The 26553-nt window shown below is 40.8% G+C and overlaps 1 protein-coding gene across 3 annotated transcripts in view; it reads right to left on the bottom strand.

Moving 5' to 3' along the window:
* Nucleotides 1-2029: 2029 nt before the first annotated feature.
* Nucleotides 2030-26553, bottom strand: part of exoc6b (exocyst complex component 6B) — a 106859-nt gene continuing 82335 nt past the window's right edge. For all 3 annotated transcript variants that reach the window (XM_017471673.3, XM_017471671.3, XM_053681360.1), the window contains 4 exons: nt 26232-26373; nt 24212-24285; nt 7061-7173; nt 2030-3807 (listed from right to left, as the gene is read on the bottom strand). In XM_017471673.3, the coding sequence (XP_017327162.1) occupies nt 3681-3807; nt 7061-7173; nt 24212-24285; nt 26232-26373 (456 nt within the window). In that variant the 3' untranslated portion in view covers nt 2030-3680. The remainder of the gene's footprint in view (nt 3808-7060; nt 7174-24211; nt 24286-26231; nt 26374-26553) is intronic.

The following is a 26553-nucleotide window of genomic DNA, read 5'->3' on the forward strand; positions in this document are numbered from 1 at the left end:
AAGCTATGAAGAGGACCTGAATATTTGGACAATACATTACATCTACTGTACAAATAAATGTCAAACTGAATTGTATTTTCTTTTGAGTCTAATTCCTCTCAAAGTTTCTTCCTCATCTTGGGGTGGTCTTTTCTTGCCACATTCACCTCCGGCTTGTACATTATGAATCTAAATTTAAATCTACATGCCAAATTTCTGTAAAGCTTCTTTGTGGCAATGTCTATTGCTAAAAGTGCTACACACAAAAAAATGTAATAGATCTGAACTATTCTCAATCAGGAGTTCCATACTCCATAATGGTGGAGAATTCATATGCAGAACTCGTTATTGGCGTAAACATGCCCCCATGTTTGATTTTAAAAAATACTCTGAAATTCACGAGAAATTTAGTCATCTAAATTTCTCACAGTTCCATTGTACCAGGTTTAACCCTGAGTTTGGATTACTGCCTGTGCATTTTTCCTCAGAAGACTTCGGTTTCCTACCACTGCACCAAAAATAAATAAATAAACAATTCACCTTCCAGCACAACAACTCAAAGCGCAAATCCAAATAGACAAAGGAATGGCAAAGTTTTGGAACGGCCCAGTCAGAGTCCAGATCGAAAATCCCATTGAAAACATGTGGAATGACTTGAAGAGGGCTGTGCAAAGAGACTCTCTCACTATATATTCGCTCTGAAACATTTTTGAAATGAAGAGTGGAATAAAATTGCCATGTCAGTATGGGATAAGTTAGTAGACTCATACCTAAAAGTGTTGTAATCCAAGCAAAAGGGGCTTTAACAAAGTATTACTTATCGGTTATACACACACTTCAGGTTCTTGTTTTAACTCCGCAAAATGCTTGTTCTTCACCTGAAATTTGATGGTTGCTATATCACATTAAAGATAGGAAAAGATCTTACATAAATGTAAATGCTTGGTTTAATTTATTTATTTTAAATTAAACCAAAAAATTAAAAATTATGGGGGGGGGGGGGGGGGGGGGGGGAATAAAAACTGCAATTTTAACAAGGGTGTGTAGACGTTTTGTATTCACTATGTAGCACAACCACTAAAGAGCAAGAGTCGAAAACAACATACAATGGTACTAAGAAGAAAGCTACTCCATTATGTAAATTAATAGCTGCATGCTAAAATGTGATGTGGGACATGTGATGTACAGCTCTCTAATCAGTAATAATGTATGCAAACTCCGAATGATTGAGTGAAATTAAAAGGATCGAGAAATGAGCAATTCCTGCTGTAAATTGTTTAATAAATCCCTCCAAAACTCAGCACAGCTTCTGGATCAAGTTTGTTTCCTGTGATGCTCCTCTCCCATCTTATACTGACAAGACAGCTTTTTGAAAGATCAATACAGCTGCATTCAACTAATTTAGCTCCTAGTTTCATGACTTTTAAAGAATCAGCATTTTTCTGCTTAGGTTCCAAAAGGCAAGTTTTTTTTTGTTTGTTTGTTTTTAATATTGATTTTAAAGATGTAGGTAAAAATGTTCTAAGCAAATAATCAGCCTGTAAAGAGGAGAACAGTTTATTAAAAAGTCCCGAGTCATTCTCCAGTTTGATATCCTGTATTTTTACGTGAACATGAATTTATACACTGGTAATCATGATGCAATCATGCCACATCTTCATACTACAGTCTTCATTTTGAACATTTTAGTCCTCTCTCTCAACTGAACCACTGGTCCTTGCTTTTGAATTGACATATGAAAAAAGGTCCATGTGTATTAAATGCATGCATAAACAACCTATTTAACTACTATTGAAAAACTGAAAAATAAGAGCCTTTACTCATAACTGTGATTTTCTTTTTTTTTTTTTTTTTTATTGTTTATTTGATATTGGTTGCCATTTGTTTTAGACTTTATTAGTATTGGAAGGTCATTCATTAGTGGTTTAGCATTACATTCGGTACAGTGCACCTGTTTCATTTTCAACAATAAAATTAATAAACATTCCCTATAAATCCACACGACTTTGCTCATATGTAATAATGCACACACATATACAAGCACACTCCCCCTCTCTCACACACATCCTATGGCTCTGCACTAACCCAAGTTCGGGTACAGAGGACTCAAAATCAAGCTTTAAAAAAGGCAACATGTAGAGCACAACCAATAAACCAACAACACCCCCCACCCCCACACACTAAACTGAATGTTTTGAATGATTATTCCCTTTAGATTTTGATTACATTTTCTAGGAGCAGGGCCTATGCACGCACACACAATGAACATACTGTAAAAGTGATCTATAGCATGTAAATCCAAAACTATAACCTCCTGTGTTGACAATAATAATAATAATAATAATAATAAAATAAAACCTTTAGCTAATTTTCTATGATTTTATGATTTCTTCCCTGTTTGAAAATAGTAGTAATATTGCACCCAATTGATGAGAAAACCCCATCAATAAAATAAAGACCCACAATGACCCACAGCACAAACATAGGTGCGCACACACACACACACACACACACACACACACACACACACACACACACACACATTATACAGGCAATAATGCTGGGAGCTGTTCCTTGCTGGAGCCCTATCTAGATTTGCAACTAGCCTGTACAGAATAACAGCAGCTGATGGAGCTCCTGCGGTAGGTTAAGGCCATAAAATAACTAATTTGCGACTTGTTTCTGCCTTACTATTTATTTAAAGGGAAATTACTGAATCATCAGTGTCACCAGAAATGAAAACAGTGACTGTGTTCCAGCTCAGTTAGCAGTCTTAACTGTGCAGTGGCTTAAGGCTACAATATACAGGATGTTTCAATATATCCATCTACTTCTATCTACTAAGGATGGTTTAAAATAGACTAGGGACTTAGCATTGAGTGCTGCAAAAAGGGCTACAGTGACCAGAAATAAATCTGAATCAACACTGGGGGGAAAAAGCAATAAGGAGAGAAAAGCCCTCTTTATTTATTAAAGGTAAACTGCTGGTAACATTGCATTAAAATAAAATGAATTAAATCTATTAAATTAGCCAGTGTCTGTGTGTATATATTTTTTTTTACCAAAATGATAGTGTCACTATTTTGTGCAATCAACATTTCAATTGAACTCATGGGGGGAAAGGGTTAAATTAACTCCTAAATGACCTTAATCTAACAGACACTGGTAAACTGAGGGTTTTGCTATAGTTGACAGAAAGGCTACCGTGGCATGAAGCAGCCAGACTCAAAAATGCACTGGGCACTGCAGCATCTCTACAGCCATTACTGCTTAAAGTCCCTATTGTCAAACGTGCAGTTGCTAGATATGTGACGCTAATAACCAAAGTCTCATAGAGACAGGTTTTAAAAAAAAAAAAAGGGGGCTACATAACTGGTAACCCTATGTTGTGCTTACATGGTCATGTAGGTCACTGATGCCAGTGAGACGCTCTCAGGAAGACATTAAAAGGCTTAGAGAAAGGACTGCAAAACTGCCACAGCCGGAACCATTTGGGTAAAACAAATACTTATTTTGAAAGACCCATGGCACCTATTTGTCAATTCTTGTTTATTCCATCTGTCTTGCAAGTCTATTCATTTTGCTCTTTTACAAAGCAAAAGCCCGAACAGTCACCAGTGTGGTGTCGGTGCTGTTACTGGTAGTGACAAATTAAGAAGTTCATATTGGAGGAGTTAACTGATATGCAACCATCAATGGACTCAGGTCTGGTGGCTGGCAATGAGGTTCCGCAGCTGCTTGACGACGGTGTCAATGAGCTTCTGCTTGTCACGCTCATGCTTACGGAACTGAGCGAACATGTTGTTTTTCCGACTAGTGTCCTTCATCCTACAGAGAGTGAGACAGGAAAAGACGGGGGGGGGGGGGGGGGAGAGAGAGAGAGAGAGAGAGAGAGAGAGAGAGAGAGAGAGAGAGATTATATAAAACACAAGATAGCATAAAGGAAAAGATTATGTTAGCAACCCGCATATCTCTGTCAGATCTTGATAAATACAAGAAGCTACATCAGATAACAATCTAGTCTGATATAAAATTAAATACATCAGAACCTTTAAGTAAACTATTCTAATATTCCAAGGAAAATCTGTGTCAAAGATCAAACCTTTTAAGCATTTCTTTTCCTCCCATTTAGAAACCTGCTTGAAAACCCCCAAACCTTTAGGAAGTATCTTTGGAGAAAACCCAAGTCCTTGTTTGAGGTACATGCCTGGGTGGTAAGGACACATCCCAATTAAGGCTTGAGTCCCAATAAAGACCTCAAAGGAGAGCAGCAGACTGGAACATCATGGAGAGTGGAAGAAGAAACTGGACCACCAGCACAGGCCAACACAACCCGTTCTGCCTGGTGCTTCCACAAATGGCTCAAAAACCACTTCATGGATCACTGAACTCACAGTGAGGTTCCAGTCAGCCAACCAGAACCAGAATTGCACTTTTGTACCATCCCACATCTCTTTAAAATTAAGGTCATGTCATGGTAAATACAGCAGGACAGTTGATTAATACTTGGCTTTACTTACATATTATCAAAGTATACATTATTTTCCAATTTCATTCACCATATTCTTTGCTCTCCAACACACAGTTCATAACAGACACAATAGCCATACAAGCAGAGTTTAGTATAGTTTAGTATGATAAAGCCTTATCATGTCTTCTCAATTGTCCTGATCTCATTCACACATCACTTATCTTTTACCTCACTGTGGGTTATAAGATTAGATGAACATCAACTTAGCTATACAATAGTGTTTCTGTGGCCATGGAATAGTTACAAATATCTGCCTCTTATCTCTGCAACTATAGCTACCATCACCGAGCAAGGGATGTTTGCTTTTGGGAGTGTGTGAAAATGCAGATAGCAATCTGTGTGTCCAAATATGGATGAAGAGGAAGGAAGCCAGATGTGTATCATAGGTTGCTGAAAGCAATGTGAAAAAGGACAGGTGAACACAGCATGTGTTGTGAGTCATGATTTGTGTCATCATTCAAACATTCACATTCAATCATGGCCACAGAACCTTAATTAGCTATAATATCAAAATTTTGACCTAAAATTAGAAATGACTTTTTACTCTGGTTAATGGTTTCTTACATTACACACAATGCTGTTCGGCTACCTGCCGATAATGATGCAGTGGGCTGTATCCCTGTCTTCATTTCTACCTAAAGAGAGAAGCAGCAGCTCTTTAATTCTTAGTCTGTCCAGCTCACTCACCTCCTCATCTGAACACTCTGCACATACAGAGCAAGTTCCAAAGCTCCAAAGCTGAACTTTCATGATAATACCACCATCAACACCATCAGGGTTATCATCTCCTAGATCAATAACTAGTTGAAGCAAGTCTCTGCCATAACTCTGCATTGTATAACTGCGTTGATTTCTGGAACTTTCACCCAACATTTGTTATCTCGAGTAGTTCTACGTTGGATTTCTCATAAGCTGAATGTCTGAAGCTGGAAAATGGTGAAAGAGAAAATAGGCTTTTTTTTGTTTACGGGAGGTGACAGTCTTCATCTGTCTGGTTTCAGGGAGTCTGTGCCAAGTGCAGCCTCAGCTTTCTGTTCTTGGCTGATAGAAGTGGAACCTGATGTGGTCTTCTACTCTTATAACTCATCCGCCTCAAGGCTTGACATGTTGTGCATTCTGAGATGCTTTTCTGCTCACCACAACTGCACAAAGTGATCATCTGAGTAACTTTAGCCTTTCTGTCAGCTCGAACCAGTCTGGTCATTCTCCATTCACCTCTCTCATCAACAAGGTGTTTCCGTCCGCAGAAATGCCGTTCACTTGATGTTTTTTTCTTTATTGCAGCATTCTAAGTAAACTCTAGATACTGTTGTGTGTGAAAATCTCAGGAGATCAGCAATAATAGAAATACTCAAAGCACTCCGTCTGGCACCAGCAATCATGCCTCGGTCAAAATCACAGATCACATTTTTTCCTGCATTCTGTTGGTTGATGTGAACATTCTCTAAAGCTTCTGGCCTACACCTGCATGATTTTATGCATTGCACTGCTGCCACATGATTATTAGGAACACTTGTACAGCCAGAGTGTTCATTGAGTATATATATATTAGTACAGTTGCATATTTAAAGTAGTATAATAATAGTATACAGTATATAGCAAATAGAAGTGTAATAGGAAGCCCAATGAGGGCACAGTAGAGAGTACAGTACATTGCAGCTTCAGATATACCGGATTGGTCACTTATTAGTCACTTAGTACTGGCTCTAAAAGTGTTGTACTGCTTAAACAACATGAAGCTAAATCAACAATGGTTTACATTAGTCTTCTTATGCATACATTTATACACACTCAGAAGCACAAGTAGGATACAAACGTTTTTCCAAAATTACAGGATTTGCATGAATACCAAATTTCTTATGTAAATGCTCCTATGAACTTTTTACAAATAAGGCTTGATAAATGAGGCCGACTGTTTCTGCCTGGTTAGTGGCCAGCTCGGGATTTAGTAATACAGATCACTTTCACCGAGCTTTAGGGTCGAGAGGGTATGGCCAGGGTAAGTGCCGCTCAAATGGGATCAAGACTGGTGTATGTAATGCTTTAACCAGGGAATTTATAATCTTCCCAGAAAAGGAGTGGGTGAATAAGAGAGATAGGAGAATAGACATAACCATGAGATAGTCTAGCAAGAATGGGGGGAAAAAGAAAAAAAAACTAGTTACAATGTTACAAGGGAATCGTACACCAGCAAATAGCCTGTTCTATAAACATGCAAAAACAAATGTTGACTCACCATTGTGCACAATAAACACGACAGACATAACCATGCATACACACACAAATATTTTAGAATCAACATTTCTAAATAGCACACCGCAATCAGACACACACACTGTGCAGACACAGACTGTGCTGTACTCACGCTCGAGAAATCCTGCACATAGGCAGAAGAGCAGAAGAGTGATGTGATGCAAGAGGGGGAAAGATGTTGTCAGACAGTGTAGGTATCAAAGAAATTAAGAGTTTCTCAGAAATATAAAAATGATAAAACATGTGTACCTACAATTGTTTCAACAAAGCGTTCTCAAGGCTCTGTGTGTGACTTACTTCTCTAGGAGGGCCAGAGCGGTATGCGGGCTGACCCTCAGGTACTTGCAGGTTGGACGTCCATAGTCAGCGAGGTATGTAGACCAATCCCACTGAGTAAAGAGATCCAACAGCTAGAAAAAGAAACAGAGAAACAGAAAGTAAGTTGGAATGAGTTAGTAAGGGCACATAGAATAACATTATTAAATGTTATTTATTTTTACTCCATTTTGTTTTTATTGTATTTTTTATTCCTGCCAAAAATGCTCAAGTATGATATCAATAGATAAAAATATTTGGTTTGTTTTGGCACTATTACAGTGCAATAAAGTTATCTCGAATGGAATTGAGAGTGAAAAAAACTCTAAAAAGTATTAGAGTCCATCAAAGCAGATCAAGTTCAGTCTGACTCCATCAGCTGAAGCAAGCAGTTCAGTTTTCGCAGTATTACATAAGTGAGCAGGGCCTCTTAAATGAGATTACTGAGGAGGCACAAGGGAGACAAACATGACAAAGCAGGGGATTAGTGAAGAATGGAGAGAGGTTAAAGAGAGAAAAGCCATTTACACTTTTTCACCTCATGAGTGGAGATGTTTTGGTCGGCCTGTGACCCAGTCCTGACCCGATAATGACCCATGATTGCCCTGAAATCTACGGTCCATTACAAACCCAGTGACATTCAGCACACTACCAATACCAACAACCCAGCCCACTCCACACACTGACACTGATCAGATGTACATACATGCAGACAATTAGACATATTTATTCCTCCACAGATGGAAAAAGGTCCATGTACTGAACTGAAAACAATCTTGTTTACATGTCTGTGAAAGGCAGAGATAAATCACCAAAAATCTGTCTGATCGAGTACACAACATAAAAAAGGCAATCTCCAAACATCTCTGTCTGTTTCCTTACTCGCACGGAATCAGCTCAATCACACAGACACAAAAACACACATACACCAGCATGTCCTAGTCTGGTGGCAGATAAGCACTAGAGTGTGATAAGTCAGATTTACATGCATGTCTATCAGATTTCTCTTTTTTTCGGCTCCTCCCGCATAAATGTGTGGCACATCTACCAGAAAAGATTATTCACATTTTTGAAAATAAGATTGAAGGGTAGAAGAAAAAGGAGTGGGTGGGGGTGGGGGGACGACGACTGGGCAGGCAGGCTTTGCTGTCATCCATAACCCTGCATATACACAAACAAAAATGTGTGCATTCCATACAGCGCTGACTAGTTCATCACACACGTTCATGACCTGGGTTTCACCTCTCCGCTGAGCCCCCTCCCTCTGCCTTCACCTCCTTATGAACTTCCATTCGGTATCTCTACACGTCTCTCTCTCTCACCTCAGTGTGACCCTGCAGCAGTGTTATCAGCCCCACTTTCCTCGCTCACTGAACAAACAGTGAGCTGGGTTGGGGGGGGGGGGGATGGTGGTGGTGGATGGGACAGGCACTGGATTATCACTTCCTCTCATTCTTCCCAAAGAAAGAATGAAGGAGAGAAAAAAAAAAAGACAAAATAAAACATGACGCGGCACACCGAAGTGTTGACCTTGTTTCCCTCATGCCCTCAATCTCACCCCAAGCTCATATACACTCTCTCTCCCTCACTGTGAACTGGGCATTTGGATAAGGGCTCTTAATGGTTATTCTGACTGCTGTATTTATTTGTTTGGAACACTAGGGGAATTACCAATCTCGTTAATAGTCCAGAGGGCCTGGTGAACTGACCCTCTGTTTTTATTCTCCAGGATTTGTTGCTCTTTGGACAGTACTTTGAAAACACAAGATTTGATTTTCAGCACAATGCATGTTATAAATCACAGAACACATTTTGGAATGAACAGAAAATGTTGCATAATAACTGCATATGCACTAGTATCTATATCCCTCATACATGGAATCATGAACGATCGACAAATTGTACTTGATTATGCAGCATTTAGTCAATCATTTGGAGTAAGAGTATGCTAAGATAATTCAGTCATACTTTCTTATTTGGAGCAATACTTCTCCATCTTACAACTAAACACACTTACACATTCTTGTTCTCAACTTCTCCTCTGACCATCCCTCCATCCAACCATCCATCTCTCTGTCCTCCCTAGAATCACACTTTCTTTCCATTAATTCTTCTGTTATCTCTGCCTTCATCTCCGGCTCTTTGTCTCTCACCTCTGGCTGGCCTCTGGCTTGCAGCATTGTTTGGTGCATTCTCTGGCACCAGGCCAGCAGCCTAAGGGCTTTCACAGGCCAAGTTCAGCTGAACCTAAGCCTGAACAATACTAATAAATGCCATAGAATAGAATGATTGGCCAATACAACCAAACAATAAAAAACCCCTGTCCACCATAATCTCTAAAACAACTTTAGGAACCCTCTTTGAGGAAGAGTTCAAGAAGAATAGCTTTGAGAATAAACAGACAGGTGCTATAAGGCCGTTTTGTGCTGGTAATGCTAAAAATCACACTAAACAACGTTCATACAATCTTCTTAACACGTCTTTTAAATAACTTTGATGAATCATTAGTGTGATCTGAATGCAGTGATTTGGTTCTTAGTGCAAAATTATAAGTTGGTATAATAAGCAAATCCAGATACTTAGTACAGAATACACCTACGATGAAGTACTAATACTTCCAGTTAAGAAGATCAAACACTCAAGAAACTGAGACAAGAAAAACACAACAGCAGTAAGGGGGAGAGATTGGAAAGAAAATACAAACGCATAAGCATGCTATCAGCATGTACAGAGAAATGTTGTGTTTACTGATATATCTTCTTCAGCATGTTGTTTTAGACCAGACAACAGATGTGCAGATGTGCACTCAATCGTGTCGCAGTAGAAAGTGGAGTTTGCCTATATACAGTGCTTTACAGAAACCACCAAGCATTTGGCTCCAAAAAATTAGAACATTGTGGAAAAGTAAACTTTTTTCATAAATTCATTCAAAAAGAGGAACTTTCATATATTCGAGATTCAATATTTCAAGCTTTTTTGTTTTAATATTGATTACAACTTAAAGCTCAAGGAAATCAAAAATCCAGTATCTCAAAATATAAGAAGAAAAAATTTATAATACAGAAATGTCGACCTGAGAAGAGCTCAAATCAGCTAATTAACTCAAAACACCTGCAAAGGTTTCCTGAGTCTTTAATCTCCCAGTCTGGTCACACAACCACAATTATGGGGAAGATGAAAGTAAATGTTACATTTCATTTGGAAATCAAGGTCCCAGAGTCTGGAGGAAGAGTGGAGAGGCATAGAATCAAAGTTGCTTGAAATCCAGTGTGAAGTTTCCACAGTCAGTGATGATTTGAGGTACTATGTCATCTGCTGGTGTTGGTCCACTGTTTTCTCAAGTCGAGAGTCAATGCAGCGTCTACTAGGAGAGCACTTCATGCTTCCATCTGCTGACAAGCTTTATGGAGATGCTGATTTCCTTTTCCAGCAGGACTTGGCACCTGCCCACAGTGCCAAAACGACTAGTAACTGGTTTGCTGAGCATGGTATCGCTGTGCTGACCTGATGAAGGCCACTATCAAAGCAACCTGGGCTTCCATAAAACCTCAGCAGTCCCACAGGCTGATTGCCTCCATGCCACGCTGCATTGATGCAGTAATTCGTGCAAAAGGAGCTCTGACTAAGTATTGAGGGCATAAATTAACATACTTTTCAGAAAGTTGACATTTCTTTATTGTAAATTCTTTATTCTAATATTTTGTGATACTGGATTTTTGATTTCCATGAGCTATAAAGCCATGCTCATCAAGATTACAACAAAAAAGGCTTGAAATATTTCATTTCATGTGTAATGAATCTAGAATATATGAAATTTTCACTTTTTGAATTAAATTACGGTAAAAATTAACTTTTCCATGATATTCTAATTTTGTTAGATGCACCTATACACATTCACTTCAGTTTTTAACTTTGACTAGTGATCTGTGAAAGAAATATATAAACGATGTACCATGCGACTTCACATTTTTCCCCATTTCAGGGTGGGCGGGACTGTTGACGGTACCTTAGGTATCATGTTTCTAAATCAGAGGCTTCAAAAATCGCTTGAGCACATTCCCTCACTAGGACAAAAAAAAAGTATCCATGACTGTGTCCACACAAATCCTTGTATGTGTCTCTTATTTATGAGATTTATCTGAGGCTAAAAAGATATGTTTTGAAACCTGATTCAGACAGCAAGTAGTCCATGGAATAAATGGTGTTCATTTTTTGCTTTGTCAGCTTAAGGAATGAAAGTCAGTGACTGACACCAGAGGAGTCAATCTCATCACCCTTTCCGTCAACAAGGTCATCTCCATCTCAAACCTCTTTCCTGCTGCCTAAATAACGTTGACGCCTTATCTGAACACTGACCTGGATTGACAGTTTCAGCTTCTGCTTTGTGGTTAACCAAAAAAATAAAAGTCTATGCTAAGTGGAAGCACTCAGCATGCCTATATGTGTGTGGGCCTTGCCAGCAGAGGGATAAGGAATTGGGGGGGGGATGGACAAAAGAAAAAATACAGAAGCATCACTCAGCATAAAGGCAGAGTAAGATAGAGATAAGAAGCATTATCAGGGTTTGAATCAGAGGGAAAGTGGCTCCCAATGTTGCCAGCCATATTTCGGTTTGAATAGCAGCACTCCAAAATGGTCAAAGGTTATCTTATGAGGTTATCAAGACTGACAGAGTTTAAGCTCCTGTCTTCTGCTGGTATGTTCAAAGCATTCACAAACACAGTAAGGTGGAGAACAAGCTCTGCTGCAGCCTAAGTGCTGAGGAGTGGTAGCGCGGTCAGTCAACAGATATTATCCTTTGTCAGAAATGTGTTTTCCCCGGTTTGTCAGGTTGACATGAGATAAAGACTTGAAGCAGTCAATGTAGGGAGACAGAACATGTGACTCAAAAAAGGAAAAGAGAGAATGTTGAGAGAAACCACCAAAAAAAAAAAAAAAAAAAAACGAACCTGGTGAATATGAAGAACTGAGATACAGTAGACTGGACAGCCTAAGTGACCAAAAGAAATTGAGCAATGTATGAAGAAGAATCAAATTAGACTGGGGAGCATTAACTTTGTAGAATCTCTTGAGTGTATCCAGGTCACCCACTAGACAAACAGAGATGAAGAGCTGGAAAATTCAAAATGGGACGTTTCTCTAATAACTTTTAGGGCAACTGCAGTGATATCAGGACAGTAGAACATCTGACCTATATTATATTACATACTTATACAACAGTTAGTTCCAGTCCACTAAACTGATTGAACAAGCAGCGTTCGAAGAGTGCTTATATTTAGTATAAAAGCACTGGGATGTTTCACTGTATGTAATACTCTGCTTGCCCATGTTCGCCATGTAACATTTAAATTTCAAGCTCGTCAGGTGAAGATGAAAAAAAAAACTGACTAGTTATCAGTGACTGTGGCTTCTTCGGAATCCGCTCACAGAGCAAAAATAAGCGGAGTTATTTGGCCATACCGTGTCCGAAATTTTAGTTACACTATATTAATTTCTTATTTACAAATCGGTTGTATGCACTCTGGTAGGTTTTTCGGAATGAGATCAATGCATGATGCCTATGCACTGAACCCCAACTTGGGTCACACTACTGTGTTATCAGTCCTCATAGCCAGTAGGCTACATCAGGATCGAGTGAAAACAGAATTCATCCTGGGGCCACTCTGTCTGAGAAGCTAGAGACTCAGCCTGGGGAAGGAACGGCCCCAAACTCACCTTCCTGTGCTCTCCAGAGAAGCAAAAGTTATCAGTGGGGCAATGGTGTGGTGAAACGGTCACGCAGACCACAAAAGCACATATACACTGAGCAAGAATAAAGTCCTTGGGATATACATAAGACTAAGTAACAGATACAGGTTAATGAATAAATAAAAACTTCATGAAGACCATCATAATGGTGTTATCTAAAGGTTTGCTCAAAAATGCAAAGACAACAGGCACAAAGAAGCATTCTGTAGGAGCCTTTCTTCCAGCCATCTTTAGTTCCCCTGGGCATTATTAAACAAGCATTTCAGCATGAACCTAGTGTTGAATATATCAGCCATGTTTATATAGTATTTTGTAGCACACACTCACCCAGCCTCAGCATCTTGTCCAGAGTTTGTACAGTTGTCACGTTTACTTCCTTTAGTGTTTGGTCACTACACAACATTAATTTCTTGTACTCTGATACAAATATTAATTGTATACTACTGCTATTTTTAGACAACTTGCACAACATTCCTGCTTCCAGCTACAACTTTTATGATGTCCATGTTGCTACAAATAGCATTGATTATAACGTTCGCTTCCCTCATCTACAAACCCTCTTGGGTGCTTTGGGTATAAGTGCACTAGTCTTGTTCAGATCCAACCAAACACAATCATTTGTTTTACATAAATCTAGAAATCTCTATAAATCTGACACCGTCACAAGACATTCCTCAAGGTTCCATACTATGCCTTTTTTTTTTTCAATACTTCACATGCTCTCTTTTGCAGTATCATTTGCCAGAATGGACCTTGTTTACTTTTTTTTACAGAGATGACAATATTTTCAGTCCCAAATCTCTTACTCCTCACCCACCCATATCATAGTGCTTGCTGACACTGCCTTCCCATTTCACCTATATAAAATTATTCCTTATCTAAAACACCCCGCACCCCTACCCACACACACACACACACACACACACACACACACACACAAATCTGCCCTTCAACATCTATTCATACCCACTCTCGGGTTTTCTAACACTGGGCTGCTCGGCATCCCTCATACATCCATGAGTTGCAGCTTGCTCAGGACAAAAGCATAACAACTTTGGAATTCACTAGCTCAACACAAACTTGCCACAACTACTACACGTGCTAAGCGCACAGATCAACACACCATTTCACACAACACTAACACTCTTATCCCAATCTAGTCCAGCATTTGTTCCAGCCATTTATCATGCTAATTCCAGATAGCATAAATTATGTATTTTTGTCTGAATATTTTGTCTGTCTAAGTTATATGTCTATTGTTGTTGTGTTTTTTTTTTTTGTTTGTTTGTTTTTTTTTTATAAAGTATTATAAAGTGCCCTTGGCTGGGAAAGACTCATTATTACTAACAAAACAGGTGATGTAAATCACATACTGTATAATGTATAATGGTTTTCAGGGTCACAGGGGTGTCCTTCTGTGTGATTTTGTTTTGACACTTGTTTAGTAGAGTTGCAGAGAGTAATTCAAAGATGTTTGACAGCAGGAGTATGAATTAGCCCGAGGAAGACATGGCCTCCCTCTCACCTTCCTGCCTATTCAGACAAGGCAGAGTTATCACTAGGGCAAAATATGACTCCCCTTTGCGTACATGTGCGCTACAGAGAAGGCACAAATGCTGCATACTGCTCAAGTTTCTGTTGAGAACATGACACTACTTCTTGGCATGGCATGCACGAGGCAGGAAAACAAGAATCAAAACAAACATTTATCATCATTTCATATTAATGAACTCAAAACTTGAGGGCACCTTAAGACCACGTAAAGGGGTAAGAAAGCGGGGCTTCCAGGTGCATATTAAAGTTCATATCAGAGAGTTCAATACACCTGCGTAAATCATTCTAGATGCATATGTCAATTAGTTCATTTTATTCCAGGGAAACTACTGTTTTGACTCATTTGAGAGTGATAACTCAACTGGTATACTAATTAGCAAAATGTGCAATGGCTGGTAGGTCTGGTTATATAATATTATTGTAGTAAACGTCACTGGATATCATGGTAGTGCAATATCAATTTGAATTATTGAACTATTGAATTGTTATAAAATCACAAGTCTAATGCAGGGAGATGTATCGAGTTCAACCAAACATGAAGAAAGTGCAGTGACATGGGACTTCTCTCCATCTGCATCAACATGGTGACAGGAATGGATGAGAGCAAGTAAAGAAAGACATGCATCAGTAATCGCAGCAACTGCTCAGCTGACATAGCATTTTTATAGCACTATTTGCATGTACCAACTGGCCATTCAGAACCACCCAACCTGTCAAGCATGAGGAAATCTGCATTGCTCCTGTTTTTTAGGCATGTTTTGAGTTGCTGGAAATTAATAAGTGTTTGACAACGCAGAGTATGAATTAACTTGGGGAAGACGTGGCCTCCTTCTCACCTTCCTGTCCATTCAGACAAGGCAGAGTTATCACCAGGGCAAGAGTACGCTGGAACGGTCAGACCTGTGTGCTGATCACAAACATCTAAACTGAGAGTGAAGCAAAAAAGCAAAGACAATAGATGGGAAGGTCTCTTGGTCAGGCATCAGGGGAGAAAATGCTAGGGGGACACATGGGGTATTCCTCAACACAAGTCTTCTAACACACGTCTTTATGAGGGCACAGAAGTTCATATCTCATTAACGGGACATGGTCTGAGAACAGGTCTTGCAATCCTGTGAAAACGCTGACAGAAAGAAGTACAAAGCACAGTTTATTTCTGTGAATAAGTAAGAAAATCTTGTGTTGATGACTCCAGAAACCAAAATTTATCAAAAAGGTCTGCACTGACATTTATTTTTATTTAAAGACTTACTGGAATGGGATTAAAGGAGCTTGACAAAATGCTTTTATAACCGAGGCTAAACAGTGAAGATTATGTGCATGCACAGGAGCAAATAAGTTTTTTTTTTTTTTTTTTTTTTTAGATTAGACTGCTTTGAAAACACTTTGATAGAAGTATAATCAGACAAGGTGAACCTTTTTCCTTTTTGTGTGATTGTACAACATGGACTCTGACAACATTTGCGATGTGGGTCAGAGAAAGGCTACTATCCAAAGTCCACTTACTCACAGTTGCCACACCATGAAGATAAAAAGATAAATAGATTCCTGAAAAAAAAATAATAATAATACGAGTGAGAGAGAGTTGGCCATTGTAGACAATAAAGTCACGCCAGTGCTTGTTCTTCCACTGGAATTCACCAAAAACCTATTTAAAGATCTGAGTAGCAATGAAATTGGCATTAGTGATTGACCTACCACACATAAGGCTTTCCAGTAAGAGGCAATGAGGGTTGAAATTCAGGTCATAAGGAAACAAAAACTACTTTACCATCAACTCTCAGATAGAGAGAATATTTTCAAAAGAACACAAGGAAATAAATGACAAAAAAAGGCAAGGAAATGACAGAGAGGAAAAGATCATATAATTTTTTTAAAGGAAGAAAGCCTGGATGTCTTGAGATGGTTTATACCAAACTTTCATGGTCAGTACAAAATAAATGTTTGGAAAAAGACAAACTGGAGCAGACAGAGAGGAATATGAGGAGGAAAGAAAATGGAAAAAAAATATATCCATTTCTGTCCCCCAGCAACCCAGGGTGTTCTGTAAGGACACAGCTCCACGTGCTGAGTTAAGCTGATGGTGAGCTGGAGTGTTAAAGATAGAAGAGATCAGACTCTAGATCCTGAGAGACTCCCTTGCTGGACAGCAGCCAGGGTTACTTGAGGGTCAGCACTCGGTCTTCTTGTAGGTGCTCTATGTGTGTATGTATTACACACAAAGCTTTACAGCTTTAACATACAACTCTCTCCCAACACTGCCAATTTTCACAGAAAGAAGGAGAGAAATAGAGGGAAAGAACAAGAAAAAGGGAGACAGACAGATAGCACGTTGGGCTTATCGTCCATTGGCTCCAGGGAAACGCAAGCAGGGTCGGCCGGAGGCCACTTGACTGGCCCTCCCCTTCTCCCTCACATATTCTCTCTCCGTCTTCACTCCAAGACGGAAAGACAGGAAGAAGGCTGGAGAAAGTGATTACACCTGGACTGGTTCTGGCGGTTAAGTACAGGAAGGTCAGCCAGCGTGCACTGGGGGCAGGATGAGTTCATAGCCCCACACTTCACACACTTGTCGTTCCCTTTTGCTGCCTCCTCCCTCTTTTGCCCTCCATCGTTTTCCTTTCTCTTCTGCTGTCTTCTCAGTGCAGTTCCCCCGAGTGAAAACTACCATTTCAGTGATTCATTCTTATAATTTCAGTTGCAATTATCTTTACATTTGCATCATCTACTTAGTGACTTCACTATTAAATAGTGCTCATTGTTCACTAATGAACAATGAACGCTTAATATGAAAAGTCATCCTGAAATTTGGACTAAAATTAATTCAGTTATTAACTGTATCTATACTCCAAATGCATCTCCACCCCAGACATTGTAGGCCCCTAAGTATTTGAACCACACATCCATGACTCAAATGTCTGATGTCACGCTTAGCTGGTGGGGGGGGGGGGGGGGGGTAAAAAGGGTGGTAGTGGGGATCATCCCAAAAGTCCCTCGTCCTATATACTATTGTGACTTGTTATTCAAACTCGTCAAGGTGCTTGAAAGAGCACAAAGAGGTGTCAACTCTGCAACTCCAAAATACTAAAACCACCAACCCCAAAACTCTAGAACTAAAATAAGTAACTAGTTGTTACCATATAAGTATTCAAAGTCAAAACCAGCTGAGACTCAAATAATGAAAGAGGGGGGTTAAATACTACACTACTTTGCTAAGGAAAGATAGTGGTCTGTCAAATTATATGGTTCAAAGATTAGGAAAGGAAACACTATATCTGCAAAACCTATCAATATGTATTGCAGAGACAGCATCACAATGCTAGCATGCATGGTCCAACATGAATTATGAGCTTCAGTGTGCGTCTTCGTGGAAACTCTACCCCGGACCTGGAATCACAACCAATCATCCTGTCAGCTTTGTACAAAAGCACAAGATCCCCAACTATCCGCTCCTGATATGTGGCTGTTTTGAAAGAGATGTTCTGCTGAAAGAGACATTTTGGAGGGATTCATTGCCCTGGTGTGTCACGATGTCTTCACTGCATGGTAGAGAGAGAGAGAGAAAAAAGACACTGTTTAGTACTCTAGAGTGAGCCAAATGAAAAAGAATCAGTTGAGACTTCAGTATCCATCTTCACCACAAGAACACACACAGTGTGTCATCCTCATGGGAGTGAAGAGTACTCTGATGCAAAGAGAGATGTCAACCCCCTGCATGGTAGAATCTTTGCTCCCTCAGCGACTCCATACAAGCAGGGCAGCTCATCAGTCTGACCCCTGGAGACCTGTGACAGGACCTTAAACAGGCCTTTCACTGCCACACACTGGCAGGCCATTGAAAAAGAGCAGGGGCGACAGAGTTAAGCATGACACACTCTGGCCACTGAGAGGAAGCAAGACAGAACAATTACACTGTGACACCTGTCAGTGGCTTGTTTAGCTGTCTATGGAGAGATGGCAAGAGGACTGGAATTGCCCCAGTTCCTTTTCTTACTCGACTTATCCCTTATACTTTCAGCTCTAATGCTTTTAACACATCGCAACTTGATATTTCTGTTTTTGCCTGTGAAACAACAAGAAAACCTGAACTGCTCCGTACACGCTAGAGCCCCACACAGATCTAGTTTCTGATAGTTATCGTTGCACTTTCGGCACCACATAGACCTGATGTACAGAACGTGCAGGTCTAGAGTATAATGAGAATAGCACGGGCCAGATGGTTTCATCCTCCATTATTCCTAAACTACACCCCTCCACTTTCCTCCGGTCTGTCTGACCCCAGCTACTGAACCTTATAAGTTCTGGGTTCAACAAAAGCTGTGCTTGACCTACATGTGACAGTATTCCATTAGAAACACAAACACATGCTCAGCCCATGGTTCAGTCCATCCCGCTGACGTCACTGCCAGAGATTTTGCCTTCTCACTTTGTTTATATATTCCCAATTCCTGCTTCTTCTACCCAACTCCTCGAGTTCAGGCAGACTTGTGCTGCTATACGCAGGGGAAAAATCTTTTCATGCTGCTAATTTACGGAGCACAGAGACTCAACATAAGATCACTTTTTGCAGCCACATGGCAGGTGTACAGTTTGCCATCACTATGATATATGATGGTACAAATTAGTTAGTGGAAGTTTCGGTCATCTGTGAAGCCTAAACACAACGTGACAATTATAAACTTCACAAGCAAAACAAGAATCTATTCCAACTCAGACGCACACCATACTAACACCTAAAATGTTAGGTAAGTAGTGATGAATAAGAATTGAAAAATTGTGGGTGGTAGAGAAGGTTTGGTAATGACTGTAGAGACAGGTAATGCACAGTGCAATGCTTGATCCAAGCAGATTGGCACTGCACTTGCTCTACTGGGAAATGTTTAACGCCAACTTGGGAAACTCCCACTATGTTGAACTTGCAGAAAGGGAGAACTTTGTGAGAATTCCCAGAGCTCAGTTTGAGATTGATGCCTTCATTTTCTTTTAATAAAAGTTCAATTCTGGTCAAACACTTTTTTTAAACCAAGAATTATGATGAGAGAGAGAGAGGGAACAGAAGTGCCATATGGAGAGGTACATTTTTGTCATTTCAAATTACAATGTAAAATATACTGCTGACAAAGGAAGAATGCAACACGCAGAATTCAGATATCCTGGCAATATGTCCCATTCCATGCTATTCTGAAGCAACTTTGCCCAACATTTGCCCCGACGAGCCATAAGTCATGATTAATACTAGCAGTCAACACATCCTGTTATGCTGTCTCTGCAGTTACGTAGATTCCATGAGGCTCTACATGTTTTTTTAAATCCCAGTCCCATCCCGAAGGAATACTAACCAATCCCACCCACGTCAGCCATAAGTGAACCTGCCTGCAATAGTTTGAGTAAATCAGCACTTACTCAAGGATGAATGAACATGTTAAATGTGTCACACAGCACTGCACAAACACCCGTTATGCTCCCATGTGCCCTTTCTTTGTCCCATAATTTATTTATTCATTTACATTTATTAATTTAGGAGACGCTTTTATCCAACGCAACTTACAAATGAGGAAATACAAGCAAAGCGATAAATCAAGTGGAGAAAAATACAAGTAGTGCTACTATACAAGATCTTTTAATTGAGTTTTAGAAAAGCAAAGTGCACAGAGTAGAGGTCTAAGAGCCAGTTGGCATTTTAGTAGTTAGTTACGTGCTCACGGAAGAGATGGGTCTTTAGCTGTTTTTTGAAGATAGTGACAGATTCTGTTGTCCAGATTGAGGTTAGAAGTTCATTCCACCACTGAGGGACATAAGCTTCACATCTGACCACTTGCTCCGCCGCATAAAAGTAAAAATTGCCCACTCTGGCCACTTTTATGCTAGGTCATGCATGATCCCAGTCCTGATGCATAACTCTAATCTGTGTGCAGGAGTGTGAAGAACAGACCAAAGTAGGTCATTTCCCCCCATTTTTCACCCCTTCTGATGCACTGAAAAAAAACTGGTGGGTGGTCAATTATGGTTTCAGTAAAGCTTCCAAGTCGGTGGCACAAAATTAAAGATTCAAAACTGTTCAATGCAGATCTGCCTCATTTACTGAGGGGGGGGGAGACATTCTTCAGATTCCCTTACATTCCTTGGCTAAAATTTGGAACCAGAAGTCTGAGGAGAGAGTCAAAAGCTCCTAGCTGCTTGGTGTGCACATCATCGATAAGTTCACATGGATCCTCAACACCTTAGCCAAGAAAGAACAACAGTATAACTTAATTCTTGCAAAGAATGAGGAAGTCAAACTTCCCACATTCCATCCTAACCACTTTCACGAAGGAGACAATAGTGGGTGTCCTCATCAGCTGTCTCACTGGCTGGTTTAGGAACTCTACCATCTCAGACAGCAAGACCCTAGAGTAGAATGTGAGAATAGCTGAGAAGATCATCAGGGTTTTGTATAAATCATCAATACATGTTACCAAAAGCACTGCATTGTCAAGGCCACCTGCTTGGTGGAAGACCCCCTCCCCCATCTCATGGATTCTTCACCCTCCTGCCATCTGGCTGAAGGTATATGAGCATCTGTGCCACCATTAACAAACTCAGCAATAGCTTCTTCCCTGAGGCAGTCAGACTATACACTGCCCCCCCTTCCAAATCCCACCAGGACTAATCAAAACAAATTCCAACATGCACCATCATAAGACCATTACTATACACATCCACTTTAAACATTAAAGCCTTATCATATGGACAGTATTCTGCTGCTATGGTACACTTATACCTCCATTAGGCTTCACTAGCTATCACTGCTAGCTAGAAAAGGTTCTCCCCTTAAATTGCAGGATAGTGCACAATGTAAACAACATTTTTTGCACAGGTTTTTAATTCATAAGCTGCTGTGACTATACAACTGCACAGCTATGTTCCGCACTTTCTTAACTATGCCATATTATCCATCCAAATATTATCCTGTGGTCCTGTCTAGTTAGCATGCACTATCCTTTGTATTTGTTACACTCTTAACCAGGTGACTAACTTTTGCACTTCCCATCCCTCAACCTGTCCCTGCCTCACACTGCATTGGAGAACTCGACTATTTAAACCTTTCAGAATCAAAACACTGAGAATAAAGTAAAAAATAAATAAATAAAAAATAAGAACTGACTGTTTAGTTACAAATGTCCAAGCTAAGAAGGTGCATATATATAATATAAATAATCTGGTTGTAGTCACAGATTAACCACAACTGACACCAGTAATGGCACTACAATAAGGTGCAAATATTGGTTTCTTGTAAGACCGGAGAAATCCTGTGCAGAACCAGTAAGAACAGAAAATCATTTTCCATTGGACATTTTAAACACATTCCAAGAATTCAAGGGTAATGCCTGCGGACAGGCCACAAAAATGCACAGCAGCCTCCTGGCTCCGAAACCTAGGGAAAACGGAACCAAATTTCCAACCCCCCATCTCCCTGTAAAACTGCCACATGAGGTGAGGGGGAGAAGATCCTAAGGTACACTCAAACCTAGCCTTTTTGGTTTGGCCATTTTTCCTCCCTCTAGCCTATACTAGAGAATTGTTTGCCAAAGATATTATTAGTCTGACTACGATATACCTGCCAAAGTACAGTGAACCAATATACAGCTTTACTCAGGGCCTCCAGCTGCTGCAAATGTATATCAAAAGGTCCGAATAGTTCGCTGGCTCTAGACAGATCTAGCCAAAAGATCTCACATTACACAGAAATTTTAACCAAGGCAAAGTCATTTTATGATAAGTCACCCAAAACAAATGTTTGCTTCATACGGTATACTTTAAAGTCTTCATGGACTCTCATATCATCAAAAGCCCCTGCTGAAAAACTACTGTAAGTCTCAGGAGGAATTTTGGGCAGGCAGAAGATTGAGGGCAAAGTTATGATTGGCTTTGACCAAGGGTGTGTACAATGCCTGGGGGTAGGGGTGGTGATGTGTGCTGCCATGCCACAGAGTCCAGCAGGCCTCCCACACACCAAGGCCGGCCAAGGGTTCCCACCACCACAAGACTCTCTGCCGCTAAATATAGCTGCACAGCACTGAGCTGCAGCCAGCAGCACTGTTTACACTGCCCACTTCTGCTTTCTCACTCTGTCTGTCGGAAAAGACTGACTCCCTTTATAACAGTCACAGCTGTTTATTTCTGCATCACTTCTGCAGACAAAATGAAGCAGTCCAAGAATGCTAGGAAGGCTATGAGACAACTGAGGGAAAGAACCATCCTCTCCTATTCTGAGATGTTTTGTTCTTACAGTGTGAAGTCCCAACGAGAATGTAAATCAATGCAAGAATATATATAAAAATTGACACTTTTTGAAGAGCTTTTCTCATCTTTGTTTTACCTAATTTCTATCTTCAGTCCCATCAACATGTCAATGTTTTTTCATTTGTCCTACTTATACCACAATGTCTCCTGAAGTCTGGATGCTTCACTCTCTTTTCATATTTGTTTCTCTTCAGATTGAAGTATAAAGCAATGCTCAAGATTCTCACCAAACCCCTCCCAGAGCTTCCGGACCTTTCTGTTGTCTGTCTCCAGAAAGATTGACCCACAGCCCCATCCCAGGACCCGGGAGTCTGGTACACAAACGGGCCCTTCAGGTTGATTTATCGGACGTATTCATTGCCAGCCACACTGGGGAATGCCTGGGTCAGCGCACTGGTTCTGACACCCCTGATCTCTACAACAGCTACAAAAAGGGAGGGGAACGGGTGGAACCAAAGGAGGTGTATAATCTAACTCCACCTCACTTTGAAATTATTGTGAGAACACTGATAACAAGTGGCCCATCCAGACAGCTGACTCAATACAGGTGACCAAAATTCACCCATGCAAATACGTTCTTTTGCTCGGTATACAATTTTGTGCCACTTAGAAAAAAAACCCAAAGCAAAACCACACACACTTGTTCATGGTGAAGTCATCGTTTTGGGAGAAAAAACTAAATGAAAACAAGTGGCACTGCATCATGATGGCAGGCGGGACAAAACGGGATTGTTTTACTGGAAGAAAGAGCTATCTGTCACTGTCTGTCAGCTCATTCATCCGCCGCTCCACGAGCATCCAGCCCATCCGTCATCCCCTCTCAGCCTCTGACATTAGCCCAGGTTGGCTACTTTGGCTGCAAGGGAGGGGGTCCCGAATATGGAACCTCATACCCCCAGGGTTATTCTTTCCCATCCCCTCAAGACCCCTTAATTTGCCACCCACCACCACAACACATGCACAGACTATACACTCTACTCCTTTTCCAGAGAAACGCCTTGTATAAACTTCAAGAGAAAAGTCAAAGATTTAGTATGGCTAATGCACAGAAAGGCAAAGGGATTGTGCGCTTTTGAGCGAGACATCATTTTGGCATTGCAAAATAGTGGGGTCTGAAAGTACAGGAATGGTCCGAGGTGCAATGCAGTGTTCAAGTGTTAAAAGCAGCAACTGCGATAAGATGACCTGTAAAAAAACTGGCTTAGAGATACTCACCTTAAATTAAACAAAAGAAAAGACTTGAATGCCCTTCTGATCCAGATAGAACAGATGAAAAGTTATGTATGTATCAAAAGCCTTGGAATCACAGATATGAATGAAAAAAAAAAAAAAAAAAAAAACAGGCTCACATTGAGGGCAACTTAAGGAAAGAAACCTTCAAACAAAACCAGGACTGAGGTAGAGGTTTAGGGGGTTGGAACTGCTGGATAGGGGAAAAAGAATAAGTGAAAGGAGGGGATGCTTAGGGGTAAACAGGAGAAAACAGAAGAAAGGGGGAAGGAAGAATGAAAGAAAAGAAAAAGGGGTGGGAAAAAAACAAAGACCTACTTGTCTCAAGTCGATGAAGGCGAGCAGCAGAGTGTCCCCCTGGAAGCCAGGCACCGGGCCGGCCCTGGCAAACCCTGTGGGAAAGAGAGAAGGATAAAGAAAGCAGGGAATTCGCCATGGAGTGGGAGATTGGCAGACGGATGACAGCCAGGACAAGGGGAGGACAGGGGGAGGTTCAGTGGGGGCAGGGGAGGTGGATTGGAGGGGGGCTTTGGTGGTTCTGCGGGTGTTGCTGGGGGGTGAGTGCTGGGTGGTTCAGGGCAGCCCCTGCCACAGAGTCATGTCTCTGGGTCTGCCACTGGCTTTGTGCTATTCCTAAAAAAAAAAACATCATCAAACTCTCATTAATTCTCCCCCAGTGTTGATCTGACAAGTCGGAGAGTAGGGTGGACTATGAGTGACAAGGGGTCTTCCTTTACCTCCACAGCCTGAAACCGAGGAGACCATGCTTCTGAACATGTGGCGCAGCACAGGGCAAAGGTGGGGAAAAAACCTTGTGAAAAGACAAGGGGGATTGTCGAAAGGTTTCAGAGGGTTGGAAGTGAGGCCACCAGAGCGTTCTCTGGCTTTGGCGGGAAACCCGTAAACAAGCAGCTTCGCCATTCTAGAAAACGGAACGTTTGACACACAGAGACAAAACAAGCTGAGCCTGGGAGAAAACCCTTTCTCCTCGCAACGCTGAGGGCTTTTTTTCCCCTCTCACGCGGATTACATGCCTGCCATCTTTATTTCTGACCCCTGCACTAAACATAAGGAACTTTGGGCAAATGGCAGCAAAGTAAATGTGATGCATGTCAGACAACATCAAATCAAAAATACAATTACAAGACAAAAACAAACAAAGGAAAAAACGTCAACGCTTTATTCTTTGTGCCACAATACAAACTGGGCAAACAAAGGGAAATGTATGGGCACAAAACACCCCCCCCCAAAAAAAAAAAAAAAAAAAAAAACAACCACCACAAATGTCCCTCAGTGGAAGTTCCACTGTTGCATCACTTCCTCTATACCCGTGTTTACTTTGCACTTGATGGACTAACAAGTAAACGGTGTCCAGAACAGACTGAAGGCTGGAACAAGTCTTTTTGCAGCATTGTTAATGAGCTTAATATTAAATTAGACCAAAACCGCATCAATGATCTATCCTGATATCTAGACAATCACAACACTTTTGATTCGGAAAGCGGCACAGCACCCCTAGTGGGTCAGAGCAAGCCTTGCATCAAGACTTTAGCATCACTCTACTACAAAATTACCACAGCCTCTAAAATTCCTGCTACTCTCAGAAGCCCAAATAACCCATTTGCCTCTCCTTTTCTCACACCCCTCTTTACAGCCATCACAGATATGAGGGATTCCTCCAGACACATCCTCAGACTATTCCAGTGGTTACGTTACAGTAGTTATTTTTGTGCCTAGTTCTGCCTTATTGCCTCAAACCTTCTATTACCTCCACCCAACCTATCTCACATTTGCTCATCTATGCAGACAGAAACTGAAAGTTGAGGTTAAAACGCTTTCCACTCAAGTGGCATTCAGATTATAGCCCAAATTTGTGGTTCTGTAAAATGAAAGCAACAGTATCGCAAATTTTATGGGGATTTTAAAAAGTGATTGACATTGAGACAGTACTTATCAGTCTGGTGGGGGGAAAAAAAAAAAAAAACCTAAAATGCCTACAGATGGTGCAACCACAGCAGTTGATGTGGCAGTCTCATGGAGGAAGGTCATTCTGACTTTCTGCCTGTGATCTCTGTGGGATGGCATGCACAAGGCAAGGATCATGGGAAATCCATTAACCAGGCTGGGTCAGACGCTCAGAAGCGGTTTCAGCTGTGGTCACAAAGAAAGCTGCTAGGAAAGATGGGCCAAACTACACAACTCTATCATGAGCCAAAAATGCATTGGGGTTTTTTTTCCCCTCTCAATTTACCCCAATATGCCTTTGGGGAGTGCGGGATCGGTCTCTACCATATGCAAGACTGCCTGATATATAAAGATGCATAACGGTTGTACTCACTCTCGCACTCTTTGACGTCCACGTTGAACTGCTGGAGTGCTCCCATAGATACCTGCCTGACATCAGCTTCAAGCAGCAGCTGCAGCAAGGAGGTGGACAGATGTTTACACGCAGACATACATGCTGTCTGAGCAACCTTTCCCTACACATTCAGAGACACAAAAACAAAAAGTTCAGTGACAGGAAGATACTATGAGGACTACTATGTAGACAGGGAAATACAAAACACCATAAAATGAGGGAAAGACCCACAAGACCTGCAGAATTAAACTAATTAGAATTGCAGAACAACAAAAGGCTGAAATGTATATGCCTTGCTTTT

This window comes from Ictalurus punctatus, chromosome 7 (assembly GCF_001660625.3).
Source record: "Ictalurus punctatus breed USDA103 chromosome 7, Coco_2.0, whole genome shotgun sequence".
NCBI classification, from domain to species: Eukaryota; Metazoa; Chordata; class Actinopteri; order Siluriformes; family Ictaluridae; genus Ictalurus; species Ictalurus punctatus.